This window comes from Taudactylus pleione, unplaced genomic scaffold (assembly GCF_031769625.1).
Source record: "Taudactylus pleione unplaced genomic scaffold, aTauple2 ptg000296l, whole genome shotgun sequence".
NCBI classification, from domain to species: Eukaryota; Metazoa; Chordata; class Amphibia; order Anura; family Myobatrachidae; genus Taudactylus; species Taudactylus pleione.
The window spans coordinates 11,908,149-11,924,545 of NW_028284698.1; the positions used below are offsets into that span (position 1 = coordinate 11,908,149).

The following is a 16,397-nucleotide window of genomic DNA, read 5'->3' on the forward strand; positions in this document are numbered from 1 at the left end:
GGTTAACCCCCGTGCTGCGGTGCCATTTTTAAAAGGACAAAAGGCGCCAGGCGCCCATTGTAAATGTGTACTCTGCGCTAGGCGCCGAGTGTTTAAAAGATAAAAACGTATTTAAAATGGTATGGGCAGCACTGAGCCAGGACGGCAGGTCCTGAGCTTCAGTGCTGCAGGGTGCAAAGCCTGATGCTGTGCACACGCATGAAATGTGAATGTATTTAAAATATATGATTTTAAATGTATATTTTGTAAGGAAAATGCACTTCTTGAATATTCCTGTATAAGACATGACCAGCTTGTGAGTGCAGGAACTTAGATGCTGATTGTCATTTCCTAGCAGTCTGATGAATAGAAAGACTTGGGCCCTCATTCAGAGCCGTACGCTCTGAGCAGAGCTCACGCTCTGAATGAGGGCCGCCCTCCATGAAAATGGAGCATCCTCCTGGACGCTCGTATAGCTGTGGGTCACCACCTACAGGCTATACGAGCGTGCAGTTTGATGGCCGCGATGGTCTTGACCATCGCGACCATCGAAACTGCGTACAAAAGCCTGTGGTTGAGTTTTTCAACCACAAGGCTCGGAGTGATTTTGGCTCTATCAGAGCCAAAATCACTCCCACTGACATCACTAGTGATGTCAGTGGGCCGGCTTCTGACGGGAGGCGTTCCCGTGGGAACGCCCCCGTCAGGGAGGCACGCCCCCGGCACGCCCACCAAAGGGGGCGTGCTGTCAGTCAACATCGACAGCACGCCCCCTTTGAAGAGACACTACGAGCGAAGGAAAATCCTTCGCTCGTCGCGTCTGGCGCATGCGCACGACGGAGCTCCCTCCGTCGTGTGCATGCTCAGTGCAGAACATCGACCCACTTGCGAGCGGACAGCCGCTCGCGAGTGGGTCTGAATCAGGCCCTTGTTGTGGTCAGTAAACTCCAGATGAGACCTGGATGGTAGCTTGCTGTGTGAAGGTGTGAATAGTGTCATATGGCCAAACCCTTCATTTACATCACTTTCATTAAAATGCAGGCTAGGAAGTCTCCTCTGCGTCTCTCTGTGTTGAATACCCAGCAAGTGTGGACAAAAACAATTTGTTTTTTAAGGAGCTCCTATTGGGTGTAACTTCCTAAGAACTGAGAAGGTGTTAAAACTGGGAAACCCAAAATTGGTTTTAGTTGTAGATATGTAAAAGGACAAATGCCCTTGAAATTTGCATTATATTTACCTTTTGAGAGACAGTATATGCTAACTCAAATTATGTTTTAGGAAGCCAACTGATTTTGGGTGGATTAGAAAGGAGGAAATTGGGCGACTCCTTTGAAATGTAATATGTTGTTGTTAAATTATATTATGTGAGGAATCATGATTGGTTGAGTGGAACCCAGTGCAGATTTACCCCCCTTTGATCTTGTGTGTAAGAATTATATAAAAAGAGGGCCTGTGAGCCCTGTATGTTGTACATCTCTGAAGATCCTTTGTGGAGAAGAACTGCTGACTTGATAAGATTTCTTGTATGCTGAATGTACCCCTTCATTCGGAAGGTTGAGTCTTTTTTAAGACTTTGAGCAAATAAACACCTTTTGCCTTTAAATTCGACTACATCTATACCCTGCGACCAACAAAATTGCGCCAAACGCTATTCCGTTCTCCTACTGTTCTGGGTTGAACCGAGCATCTCCGAAGCTCAAGCCCCCTGCCGACACAAAACAGGAGGTGTGGCCGTAGCCAGTCGACGCATATGCAGCAGAGCGGTTCCAGGCGCCGGCGGTAGGAGCCTACTTGTACATAAGAAGCTGTTCCAAACGCTGATGGTAGAGTTTGGTGGTGGCAGCTTCAGTAAACGACCACGGTGCAGTGGGCGGAGTCAGTGACAGGCGGTCACTGACGGTGAGTGGGAGTCCAAAAGCGCTAACCGGTGACCAGGGCCGGCCTAGACGAAAGGCATCCGGGCACAGTTATTTTTTATTAAACATTATATTCTATATATGTGTTTAAAAAAAATGTTTGTATGTAGAATTTGATGTAGTATTTTGCTACATTGTGATTTTAATGGTTTTGTCTTTTGTATATGCGGGTTACTATGGTGATTTGAGCTTATACGTCACTTCCCTTCTGTTTGCCTGCGGGCACCGGAAGTGAGTAGTTGCGTCCCATGAGCTAGATGTATGGTGGCTTTATAAGGAGGGTAAGTGTTGTATTGTGATATTACTTGGCTTGACAAAAGTGCGAATGAATAAATGCACTGAAAAGTTGCTAACAGAAGCGGTTTAATGTTCATTATTTATTCGTCTGGAGTGCCGCAGAGTGGATTATGTGTGTGTGTGTGTATATATATATATATATATATATATATATATATATTTCACACTTGCCTACTTTTGAAAAAGTATTTCAGGGAGATTGTGAAAGCACCACCTACTGTATGTGCGCTATGGTAAAGTGAACGTGTACTGCTACATCTGAGAGGCGTGTCATAAAATTAACTTGCCTCCAACTGTAGATGAGCCCTAAAGAAGTTAGTAGTATCTATTTGTTGATGAAAACAAACTGATACGTTCAGGGTTTGCTCATGTATTGTGTTTTACAAGGGCTCCATATAAGTGTCCAAGAGAAACCTTATATGAAAATGCATGTAGCCATAGGGATCATTGTGTGTGCGTGTGCGTGTCTTGTATATATTTATAGTCTTGCCTAACACAAGCTACAATGCTTAGAACTTCAACCAGTTAAAAATAACATAAACACAAGCTATTATTTATACAAGAAAAGGTACAACAGCAGCCTTACAAAGGAGCTTTGCTAATTATCTCACTGCACTTGAGATAAGAAATTATTGTTCCTATGCAAACAAAAAACAGGATTTTGGTACTTACCGATAAATCCCTTTCTCCGATTCCATAGGGGACACTGGAAGCTTCATGACAGTGGGGTATAGACGTGTGCTAAGTGGGAGCTGGCATTTTAAAATTTAGAAGTTTGACTAGCTCCTCCCCCTCTATACCCCCCTACAAGCCCAGTCTTAGGAATCTGTGCCCGAGAAGAGCTGGAAAAAACAAATGGAAGAGGAGGAGGTGAAACTAGTACAAATCACAACACACAACACGGAACGTGTAAAAGGTCTGAGAAAGACAGCAAAATAAAGAAAACACCAATAACAGTCATAACATATAATGACAATAACCATTGCAGGAAGGAAACAGCACAGGGTGGGCATCCAGTGTCCCCTATGGAATCGGAAAAAGGGATTTGTCGGTAAGTACCAATCTCCTGTTTACTCCTTTGTCCACTAGGAGACACTGGAGGCTTCATGACAGTGGGGACATCACAGGCGGGAGAGCGCTGAGGACCCTGCAAAACAGCATGGCCAAACTGCGTTGCAGAGGCTGCAAAGGTGTCAGAACTGTAAAACCGGACAAAAGTATGCCGGCCGGACCAAGTGGCTGCCCGACAACTCCATGGAAACCCCACAAGCAGCTGCCTACGAGGAACCCACTGAGCGAGTAGAATGCGCTGTAATGGAAAATGGAGGTTCCTTGGGGGAGGCTACATAGGCCTGTCTGATGGTCAGGCTGATCCATCATGCAAGAGTTTGTTTGGAAGCTGGCCAACAAGGACAAGCAGCATCATACAAGACAAACACGTAGTCAGTTTTCAGTAGAGCTGCAGTCCTGTCCACGTAGATCCGGAGAGCTCTAACGACATCCAAGGATCTTGAGGTTGGTGAATCCTGTGGAAGAACCGGCACCACAATAGATCGGTTTATGTGGAATGCAGAAACCACCTTGGAAAGGAATTCCATCCTTATACGGCGTTCCGCCCTATCCACATGAAAGACCAAGTATGGAGGATGACAGGATACAGCCCCAAGTTCCGACACCCTCCTGGCTGAGACCAGGGTGAGGAGAAGTACCACCTTCCATGAGAGGTACTTACACTCCACAGTCTCTAATGGTTCAAACAGAGAAGACTGTAAGAAAAAATGGACTAGATCTAGGTCCCATGGGGCCGTAGGAAGTACAAAGGGTGGTTGTAAACTGATAACCCCCTGCAGAAAAACAATAGACAGCGCTAATTTATTGGAAGTTTAATAATAAAGAAATAATAATAATAATAATAATAATAATATAAAAATAATAATATAAAATCAGATCAAGTCACTGGCCGGTGAGTGGATCAGATTTTATATTATTATTTTAATATTATTTTTATATTATTTAATAGCTTCAACATTGAAGGGCCTTCATCTGACAGATCTCCTTGCAGATACCTACAGTGTGTTAAAGATCTGTCAGGCAGCCAATAATGAGGGAAATCCGACAATGCAATTAATGACCTTTAAATAGCTTTACTACTAACTAATTCATGGGTCCGCTGGACTATATACTGCTTATTGGACCACATTATTGCAGCTCTCAATGTCTCATCTCATCCCAGAATATCTCAGCTTTCTAATAAATCACAGACCTGACGATTCTGCACCTTAGAATATTATGGGCACGGTTTAGAAGATGCACAGCTCTTCTGTGTGGAAATTATTTATCTTTTATTTCAATCAGTGACCGCATGAGCTAATTAACACCTCTGACTGTAAAAAATAAATCATATACCAGGGGTTCAGTTAAACATTTGACAGTTAACAATATGGAGATGCTGGTGATGGATCATTTGGTGACATTAAGATGATGTTTTGTTCACGTGTTCCTAATACCGCTGTAAGCCGGGGCTTGGAACTGGGTTTATCTCAGATTTTTTAACCTGGGTTGCAGCTCCTAACCCCCTTTCTCACACAGCACCTTGGTCCTGGCTTATTCCCAGGTTGATACCTTTAACACTGCACCTGGGTTAGCCCTAGAATATAGGTAGCATCTACATGCCCTTCACAGAGAGGACCCTGATGTCATCAGTTACTCTCCAATGTCATTCTCTACGATCCACATGGACATAGAGGGAGAATATAAACCTGTGGCGAGCGAAGCAAGCCACTGAGCTCGAAGCATGGCTAGCAAAGAAAGTCCGCGAGGGGACAAATTTATGTTTTAGGTGGGCTTTATCGGCATGGAACCACACTTCCGCTCTCACCTCACGTCACTTTGAGGTCCTTACAATGAAGGGGAATAAGCTCTACCCTGGAATATACTGTGTGTCATATGAAATAGACTGTTTTTTGGGCACACAAAGATGAGGTCATGAAAGTGGGTGGTGACTGCTCATTCCATTGCTCTAACCATTGTTGGGGATAGATCTCCTTCAGTGAATGTACCCTGACATCATCATTTACTATCCACATGGACATCTATTGGGAATAGTAACCTGTGGTGAGCCACCGTGCCTGAAGCATTGCGAGGAAAGCGAGCCCGTGAGGGTACAAGTTTCTACTGTAACAGCGCTTTAATGGCATGGAACCGCACTTCTGCCCTCACATCACGTCCCGGTACATTAACTGAAGGGGATCTAGACACAACCCTTTAACCATGTCATTAAGGGACTCTGTAAGGATGTAACTATAATTGTGCAGACTAATTTCTTTCACGCATAATTCCCTCATTTAAAAAATTTAAAACCCAGACACTCTTGTGATTTGTTTACCCAGGATATAAAATTATTCTCGTTCTGTAGGTGCCAAATAAAGTAAAACAATTAGACTAATATGAAATAAGACTACCTTGTGATATTAATTCAGGTACTGAAGGAAAAGCAATTAACAACCTTTCTTCATCACTAGAAAGATGAAAAGCGCAGATATTATGTGAAAAGCATACTAACAGCACTCTGTCCATTCATGCAGGAGGTGGGTGTAGCAGAGATTATCAAGATAGCCGGCCTGTTTTATGCGCTAGCTGGGTTTAAGATGCTGAACCCAGAGCAGCAGTTGGATTTTACAGAGCTTTCAAAGCACTTATTTAATAAAAGGTGACAGGCAGCACAGAGGTGACAAGTGCTCTGTAAATCATTATAGTGGAAACAGGGGACTATAGCCCTCATTCAGAGGCGGTCGCAAACTGCGAGCCATTGCTCTGAATGAGGGCGGCCGCTTGTATTGAGAAGCGCGGCCTCCTGGTCGCTAGCTAAGCTGTGGGTTACCACCCACAGCTTTAGCGACCGACCAGGGTGATGGTCGCGATGGTCAAGACCATCGCGACCATCGGGGCTTGCGACGAGACCCTTAGTTTGGGTCTCGGCAACCGCAAGCCCCAGGGAGCTTCCTGCTCTGATCGAGCAGGAAGCTCCCCACTGACATCACTGCTGATGTCAGTGCGGCCGCCCACAAAATGGCAGGCGTTCCTTAAGTTTGTGTAGCCACCCCCCCCGCCACGCCTACAAAACGGGGAGAGCTGTCGATCAACATCGGCAGCCGCCCCTTTTTTAGTGAGTTCCGGAGCGAGAGAATTTATCTCTAGCTCCGGGGCTTGCGCACGCGCAGTGTGGCCGCTGCGCATGCACAGGGCCTTAGCATCGACCCGGTTGCGACCGCTCATCGCTTGCGACCGGGTCTGAATGAGACCCTATGTATGAGCAGATCCTTTTAGAGGGTATAGGTAACTTGTGGCTTTCAAGCATGACTGGGATGTGTACTCCCATAGAAGCTGCAAAGCCACATATGCCCTTGAGTAGATCCGTGGACTGTATACATTAGCATAAGCAAACAAACTTGGCATATAGACATATCCATACAAAGGCCCACCACTAGGGCTTTCCATCACTGGTACTCCCTGCTGATACTGTCACCTCCAAAAATCTAAAGTACTATACTGCTGCATTACCAAAACTGCTGGGTGATATAACATGATCTGTGTCAAATTTCTGCATTCTTTTTTTACATTCATTACATTCATTTTCTGCATTTTATTCTAATTATAAAGTATAGCCCTTACCTCCATATGTGGGTGTGGGAATTAGCGCAATGTTAAATGCAAACAAATTAGTAGTAAGGTCATAGAAAAAAGGGGACCAACTGTTAAAATAGACCTTGCGGGTAGGACAGCAGTGATGGTCTCATCAGTAGATGGAGCTTCAGTAAGCTGAATAACATGAGTAATTGCTTCATGTACATGTCCTAAGTACATTCTCTGTGGCCTAATTGCTGCTTCATGGGTCTCTGAGAGGGGGCCACAGTAACAACCACACCCCCACCTATCATGATTCCAGCACCGGGGCCCACTGTCACTAACCACTAAAGTACACATTATTCTAATTAAAAAATACTGTACTTGGAAGGAACTCCCTCTAAGTAGGGATTACCAGGCCAGCCACTTAAAAATAGGCACATATAAAATCCACAGGTGCAAACATATGTGTACTTGTTTTGTGCATATTTCATATGTGTCCACCTTTAAATGGCTTATATGGTATCCCTACCAACAGGACAAATGTACTAAAATAGCAGTTACACAGCAGAGCTGTAAACCCCCAGGAGTCCATGCCAAACTTGCAGTAATTGATCGACTAAAATACGAGTACAATAACAACGTTCATGTTTTTAAAAACAATATAGCAACCAGTGTTTTCACTACAATCTTGAAAGATAAAATAATACAAAATAGCGAAATAAGAATACACTGTGAAAATAGTTCCTGGTAATCATAACAAGAGCTTGCTCAGCTGGCATGGAAACAAAGATAATGTTTATAAAGGTAGTTATTATTTTACTGGGGGGGAAGCTTTTATTTATTTGCTGCCAAGTTAAATAGTTTCATAAATCCTTTTCTTGTTTTGTGCCACTAATTTCAGCAACAGGAGTCCTATGGAATTGTTACAGTTAAACATCATCAGTCTTTAGAGGTTTTAAAAAGAGATACTGCAAGAACCTCTGGTGCCGTATTTGACATGTTTATTTGGGTTACGCGCTTACATCTTGTGGTCATTTGTAGCTTCTTCCAGTTTTATACTGTGATTGTTGCATGTGATGTAAAAGCAATGTGACAGTGACAGGATGATGCTAACTGTGAGAGGAGGCTATTCTTGCACCTTATAATGGGCATTTGTACTCAGTGTTCCAGAACATTCCATGCAGAATTTGATGTTGCCATCTTATGCAAGAACAAGATTGTGTTTGGTGGGATAAAATAATCTAATGAACCTGAAGCGAGGAGACTGCGCACATGCGATTTAGCTGGACTCTACGAAGCAGTAATTCGGCCTCTAGAACTCCCTTCAATAAGGTGCCTGTCATGCTCTCCAAACACATCTCATAGTGGATAATATTTATCTGCACACATTAACTAATATCAATAAGGAAGAAAATCTAAATGAAAACCTATGACCAATTGATGAACATTTTATTGAAAGTTGTAATTAAGAGGGTTGTCCTTAGTGTAAAAGCTGGCACGGGTTTGAGGTAACACTTTTACTTTTGCCAACAATAATAAGTAACATTTGTTACCTACAAATGAGGAGAAAGTTGGATTACTTAGATGGTGCCACATGCAAATTGCAGTTACCATGAGCAACTGACTAAGCATTTGCTTTCATTAATCTAACTCATTCTGTACCAGAGCTACATAGTGCCGATTGGTTGCTATGGGTTACTGCAAATTGCTGATTTGGTTGTAATGGGTTCCTAGATATTGCTGATTGCTTGCTATGGATTCCTGCATAGTGCTGATTGGTTGTTGGTTACTGGATATTGCAGATTGGTTGATATGGGCTGATCCATATTGCTGATCGGTTGCTGTGGGTCACTGTATATTTGTAGTTTTGGAATTACTTAAGTTGTAATCAATTTGTAAAGTTCTCTAGAGAACAACTTTAAGAAATTATTGCTGTCACAACGATGCATTTTACACTTAATCTACCTATGATTTTTTTTTTTTAAATATATTGTTGGATACATTGTCAACAAAAAAGTCACAAGAGTCCTATGGACTCATCCATTTTATCTTATTTTTGATTAACCTTTCATGGTTGCAAATCAACATTTCATTTCTCACTCTAAGCTGTAGCAGTGTAGGTCTGTGCTTCTCAGCTGCTTTCTCTCCTTCCCTGGCGTTCAACTGTGGTGGTGAAAGCTGCCAAACTGTGAAAGGTTTTCTTTCAGCCGAAGTGTTTGGCTCCTTGGTAGACTTCACAGTCAGAGGTGCTGACAGCTTTGGGGTTACCTCCAATTTCAGGATCTAATGGGTAGTTCTTCTGTGATCTAGCTTATATAGCATTCCCAGTAGTCACTGATACCAACACTGCTCCCTTTAGATTTACTTAGGCTCCAGAGGCTGGGAACATTAAAGTATGTTATTAAAAAGCCAAAAGACACAAACCAGAGAACCCACACAGATATTTCATTAACTTTCTATGTATTGCATTTAATAGTGGATACCAGTCACAACCATGTGAATCCTGATTTTAGCCAAACCACTTATTTACCAATGATATACACTGCTGCCTGAGAATATAACTGAAAGTTGTCTCTCTCATCCCTGTAGATTCAGAGACATACTGTGTCTTCCAAGACAGGAAGTATCGAGTTGGAGAGAGATGGCACCCTTACCTGGAACCTTATGGACTTGTCTATTGTGTTAACTGTCTGTGTCGGGAGGTAAAATGTTAATATTACAATGTTTGTGTGTATGTATATGTATATATAGATAGATGGATAGATAGATCTTACATATAATATTCATTGGTCTGTTTATTTGTCTGTCCGGTTATGCATTCGGACACCCCTGCACCGATTGGGATGAAACCAGCATGAGGTAGTCCAGTTGATTCATGGCCAGGTTTTAAGGGGGTTAGAGTGTCAGCCGGACCTCCCGTTGGTGTACGCTGGGCAGAACATTGACCTAGGGAGTCTGTTCTGGGCCTTCCACTGGATGGATTTCGATGAAAACTTCACAGAGTGGTAACATTGGATCCCAGAAGACATCCTAGGGGTTTGAGGTCCCGGTTGGACTTCCCGTTGGTGCACGCTGGGCAGAACTTTGACCCGGGGACTACGGGCAGAATTTTGACCCGGGGACGCTGGACAGAACTTTGACCCAGAGAGTCTGTTCTGGTCCTTCCACTGGATGGAATTGGATGAAAACTTCACTGAGTGGTAATATTGGATCCCAGAAGACATACTAGGGGTTTGAGGTCCCAGTTGGACCTCTCGTTGGTGTACGCTGGGCAGAACTTTGACTCGGGGACGCTCAGTAGAACTTTGAACCGGGGAGCCTGTTCTGGGCCTTTCACTGGATTGATTTGGATGGAAACTTCACAGAGAGGTTGCAATTGGTTTAGGATGCCTAATGGAGTCGTTGGGGTCCCGGTCAGACCTCACGGTGAAGTGCGCCGGACAGAACCTTGACCCAGGGAGCATGTTCTGGGCCTTCCACTGGATGAATTTGGATGACATTACATTATAAAACTTAATGACTTGAAGATTTAAACCTGGGCAATGTCGGGTACTTCAGTCAGTATATATATACTTATGAAGAGCCACACGCTTTAATTCACCTAGGAGGGTGCTTGGTAATAGTAGTTCAAAGCAGTCACTTTCTCAACTCCACCGGTGTAATACACTGAAACTGTTGGGCTGGGATTTTAAGCTATATGTTCCCTATGCATTATGATGATAAGTATTGTATCTGTAAACTTTAACTGGATGGTTCCTTTTGCCCATTAAATGCGTTGATAACACTTTCTACATTATTGGAGTGCTGCTTTATCATGGACCCCTGGTGGAGTGGAGGAGGTGACTGCTATATTATATATATATATATATATATATATATATATATATATATACAGATATGCCAAGCTACATCCTTGCTGCTGGCACTGGCCGGCAAATCGACCCACACATGGTGTGAGACACGCGCACTGCGATCGAACCTGTGCCCCCATAGGAATGCATGGTACAATTGCAATGCACGCCATAACATACCGTAGCGTATGTAGGCGCGGGGAATTGCATGGCGTGATGCGTGAGCGCGTTTGTGATGTGGTCAGCCATAATGTAACTGGGTGCATCTGTACAGTGTGTATATATATATATATATATATATATATATATACAGTTCTGTATGTACAGTATATTAATATGATCAGCTTTATGTAGGGGCGTTGTCAATCCCCTTCTCTGCTGCATGATGCTGCAATTCCTGGCATGGTGCAGTACTGGGCGGGACCACGGTGACACAGATCACAATGACATACCCGCTGAACATCTCACTTAAACCTCCAGAGATCTCCCAGAAAGATGACACACAATGTTGTTAACTATGCCTAAGCAGCTTAATAGTCACTATACAAGTGGGATTTAACTGTTTCTCACCAGGTGCTTAGATTACATTTGTACTATTAGACTTCAGTTATATATAATTATTGTATACCCAGTCCATTTTTTATAATGATTTGTTTCATGTATAACATTTTACTGAAATAATGACATGGAGAAATAACATTACAGCACAAGAAGGTGTAAAGCCCCTTATCCGATAATGTTAAAAATCATAAAAGTACCCCCTGCCAACTTGCTCTCCCACCTGAGGTCAAGAATGGCAGCAACGCTGCAGCCTCTTTTAGATTAATTTACTCCCAGGAGTATTCCAATGCAATGTCCCCCATTAATCACCCACCTCATCCACAAAATCAAGCTTTGTTTACATAATAACTCACACAACATTCAAGTACAGTACTTAAAAAAATCTATCTTTATATTCAGCACAAAGCTGATACATGTCCCATTAGTACAGATAATGACCAGAAACCTCTGCTTGCAGGGTGGAAATGTATTATGCAGTAGAGTGAGATGCCCAAGTCTTCATTGTGCTAACCCAGTCTATGTTCCTCAGCTGTGCTGCCCACGATGCACAGGTAAGGGTAACCTACTTTAGTATTGTATTGCCCATGTGTGACATGACATGTAGAGCTTTCATCATCTTTATCACTCTGTTTTCTATTGCTGTGTATACCAGTTCTAAGGTTCACATTTGTAATTAATTTTCATATTTACTTTAGTTTTTGTATAATGACTGTGCATTAAAGGCATCAGAAAGGTACATATTCAAAGCAGAAATATTACATATCTGAAACATGACAATTTTTATTATAGTACATACAGTGCCTGATTAAGGTTCATATGGGCCTGGAGCTGAAATTGATGAAGGCATATTTTGTGTTGCCATAGGGGGTGTGACAGTGGGGGTTGTATACAGACACACACAAATATATATATATATATATATATATATATATATATATATATATATATATATAGTCCAAATGCTCTGGCATTCCACTTTAAAAAATCCAGGCAGTCTGCCCAATCTTGCTCCGGTGCCCTCCCCAGGGGACAGCACCCCCAATAGATACAGGAGATAGAACAGGCGGCACTCGGAGACAAACAAATGCAAGTACCCTCACCAGAGGGATTTAATTGTGTGATCCACAATAAAATCCCTCTAGTGAGGGTATTTGCATTTGTTTGTCTCCGATTGCTTACTGTATACACATAATATATATTTGTGTGTGTTTGTATACAACAATACAACAAGGTAAGTATAGGGAGCGGGATGGAGCAAGGGGGAGTTTGGCAGGACTGAGCGAAGGGGGTTGTACAGTATCTAGGAAAATCAACGAGGGGTCAGAACTGCAGAGAGTGGACAGAGGCCAGCCAGAGTGGAGGATGTGACAGAGAATGAGGTGACATAATATAAATATATGTGTGTATATATAATCCACAGCAAACAAAGCGGCACTCCGGAGACTTTACACTGGGGTGAAACAACGTGTTTTACTTCAACGTTTCGGGATACGGAGAACCCGTTTTCAGGAACACACAGATAAACAACATACAATATAAAAGACTTTAAATACCTGTGACTGTGCTTGATTAAACCATATGGTCTGCCCACCTCCGGCAAACGGATATATATATATATATATTTTTTTTTAAAGTGTGTAACGACAACAGTGCTTAATTGTAAATAAATAAAGTAGTGTATCTTATTATTATAACAATATCATATAATACAATAAATATACAGTGCCCTAGTGCAATAAATAAAATTAAAACATGTTTGTAATAACAACAGTGAAATAAGTAGATGATAAAATTCTAATTGAAACTACCTATATACCTTATTAAAAATATTCTCTAAAAAATAATAAATGAGCTGAAAAGGTAAATCTAGTATTAATAAAGTGTCAGTGAAAAGATGTGCAAATATTGCTACAAAACATGCATCTCCATGTATAGAATGAACCTGATAATGTGTTTCAATTATATATTATAAGTTTTATATATATAAATATGAACAATATTTATTAAATTAATAATAACAATAATATATAAAAGAAAGGAACATAAAAAATATAAATGTAACAAGAAATCGATATCTAAAAGAGGGATTTTATACTAAGCACAATAAAAAAATTTTAGTGCAAACTTATGCAAATAAATGGTAAAGTGTTCAATGTCTATCTTAATAGTAAGTCTCTTAGGTAAGTTCATATAAGGCAGGTATGGAGCTCCCCAACGCGTTTTGTCTGTTCCACAGACTTCCTCAAGGGTAAATATATATATATATATATATATATTCATGCACACACACATACAATATATATATATATATATATATACATACACTCTGCAACGAATATGTAATTTATCCCAGAAGGTTTTCACAGCTTGGAAGTATCACCTACAAGCGAACACGGCGGATAGGCTGCAGCCTCATATATGATGTGCAAAGGGCGTTCACTCCAGACTCTCCACTATGTTTCGGCATGACATTTTGAACATGCAAAACTATGCAGACAAATCCCAAATCTCAGAGCTTCAAATTAATATATAGTATGTAGCCCCATGCAGTTCCACCCCCTTCAGTCTGCACCAGCCACAGATCAAACAAACAATGAGAAGAGAGAGCTCACAGTGCAAAAAAAAATCACAAAATAATTATAAAGGTGCCATTTTCAAGGGTACAAAAAGATATACATATATAAATATATTCATGCACACACACACGTACATACACTTAGACACATACAATATATATATGCATACACACTTTATATATATATATATATATATATATATATGCACACATACAAACACAGATTCATGCATACATACACTTATATATATATATATATATATACACATATATGTTTTCCTGATGACAGTTTATAATAACTGAAACGTTGAAATCGCCAATGGCTTGTTTGAATTATTTATCTACGCCTTGAGTGCCGCACCTTCGTCCTATATTCATCTGTTTTTGTGAGGACACCGGCATCAGTTGCTTGTTTATTTTTTGGATTGCCAAACCTTTGTTCTATATACATATATTACCATATATCACAAAACAATTATTCAAATGTTTGGTCAGTGGCAGTGCACTTACAGAGGGAGCATTCCTTCTTCAGAGGCACTGCACTGACACAGACACCTCTTCCTCGACTACCAGCTGCAACCCGTCCCCAATCAGTTCAGTCACTCAGGTCACCTTCACAGAGTTGAGCTTAGTTTCTCTTGGGAATGATGGAACAGCTGGCGGTTCTTGTCTGACGTCACGCAGTGTGGCTTCACATGGTGAGGGGGAGGGCCAAGCAAATGTGTGCATCCACTGCATCATAGGGAAGGCTTATGAGGCACAGGCACAGCGGTTCTTTAACGCCGGTGGGCTGGCAGGCAGGCAGGCAGGGGGTTGCGGTTTCAGTGGGCGGGTCTTGAGTGGCCACTGACAGCCAGGCTGTAACAGGAAAATATTTTTTTCTCGTCTCCAGTCCAGCTCCTGCAGATCATGTGGCCCTATTTCAATGGTGGGGCCTGGAGCTCCAGCTCTACCCGCCCCATTGTTAATCTGGCCCTGAGTACATACAGTATGTTAGACCACAAATAAAATACAACATTGAGTGTATCCAATAACAATTTAGAAAACAGCCCAACAAAAGAAAAAAAATAGTTTAGTTTAGATTTGTTAACAAATTTAGGGTATTTTGGGGTTGCTGAATTAAAAAATTATAATATTTTTTTTGAAAATGGCTCTATTTCTTGAGTTAATGGATACCCTCAAGTAATAGGGAACTTTGCCATAACCCGTGTATATGGGAATTTGGAACATTCTAGAAAGTGAGAATAGTGAGAGCCCTCTATTGCTGCTTCCTTTTACTTTATCCTTCTTACCCCTTTACCCTCTATACTCAGTACTTTATAACACATTTTGTCATGAGCTTGTTACACATTTTAATTTTAATATGTTAAACAGAGCTTCCTAGATTAAACTGAATCTTGGAAAATATACTTTTTATAAAACTTTAATGTAATGATCAGAAACTATTTTATAAAATGTTATTCTCGTTGAAAAAAAACCCACAAAAAAAAGATGGACCTTAATTACAGCAAGCAAAAATGGCACTACCTGAAACCGTTACTGGTGGTGCTAAGCTCCTCGATCGGTTGTGGTGCACCTACATTTCCAATAAAGCACATATTTAACATGACAGCTAGGAGCTGATTGGTTGGTACTTATCTCTCTCTACTTTTTTACTTTCTAAGATTTGATAAATCTTCCCTTTTTTATTTTTTTTTATGCATTTGTGTACTATGAATACTAGAAGTAGAAGAAAAATACTACGTACTAGAAGCAGAGACTTTTGTATTATCTGAAAATGTGTACAGTCAAGCAGAGATTTTACTCTTTTTTTTTTTTTTTTTTTACAAAATTGGACCTGGTGTTGTACTCATTAATAGAAAAAAAAACATTTCTTGGGCATTTTTATGTCTTCTCTGCATGTGGCGGAAATAACACACACCGGAATGACATAGTTCCTATCATTACCAGGGATTTATTTACCCCTGGGAAGTAGGAAAGTGCCAAGTTTGATTGAAAAGAAAAAAAAAAGATCTAGGACAACAATTCCAAAAGCTCCAGCTATTTAAGTGTTCCAGGCAGTCACTAAATTCCCATGGGTTCTAAGTGAGAAGTGCTAAAATATTGTACTTATTTTTGTGGAATTACTTTGCTTAATGCCAATGAGCTGAAATGTTGTAAAGCTTTTAAAAGAAAAAAACAAGATACAGGAAATCCAAAATACCACACTGTCCTGTTGTGTGACCCCAACACTCGAATCTGCTTATACAGCTTTTCTAGATGTGATCATTTTTTACTTAAAAATTGCACCGAGCCAACGAGACTTTAAATTTTCTTTGTTTTCCGATGATGTTGTAGACTCAAATTTATGGTTAAAGATCAATTTTGTCCAGGCATTTTGTCAGGACAGAGGCTCCTCCGCTCCATGTGTCCAAGGTCCAGCTGGATCTTTTAAAACCTAAGCATAAATTTGCTTGGAGAGTCCATAATATTAAATATTTGTACCCCATCTTACTGATGTCCTTGGGCCACTCTATAAAGAAAATGACAATCTGGCTCTCTAAACTATATAGGTGGACCTGTTAAAATGGCAAAGGCAAATTATCTCTTGAC

At 41.0% G+C, this 16,397-nt stretch overlaps 1 protein-coding gene across 1 annotated transcript in view; it reads left to right on the forward strand.

Moving 5' to 3' along the window:
- The window catches only part of CHRDL1 (chordin like 1), a 156,384-nt gene that overhangs the window by 56,853 nt on the left and 83,134 nt on the right, over positions 1-16,397 (forward strand). The window contains exons 3-4 of the mRNA XM_088482924.1: positions 9,408-9,520; positions 11,688-11,781. Of these exons, the coding sequence (XP_088339050.1) occupies positions 9,408-9,520; positions 11,688-11,781 (207 nt within the window). The remainder of the gene's footprint in view (positions 1-9,407; positions 9,521-11,687; positions 11,782-16,397) is intronic.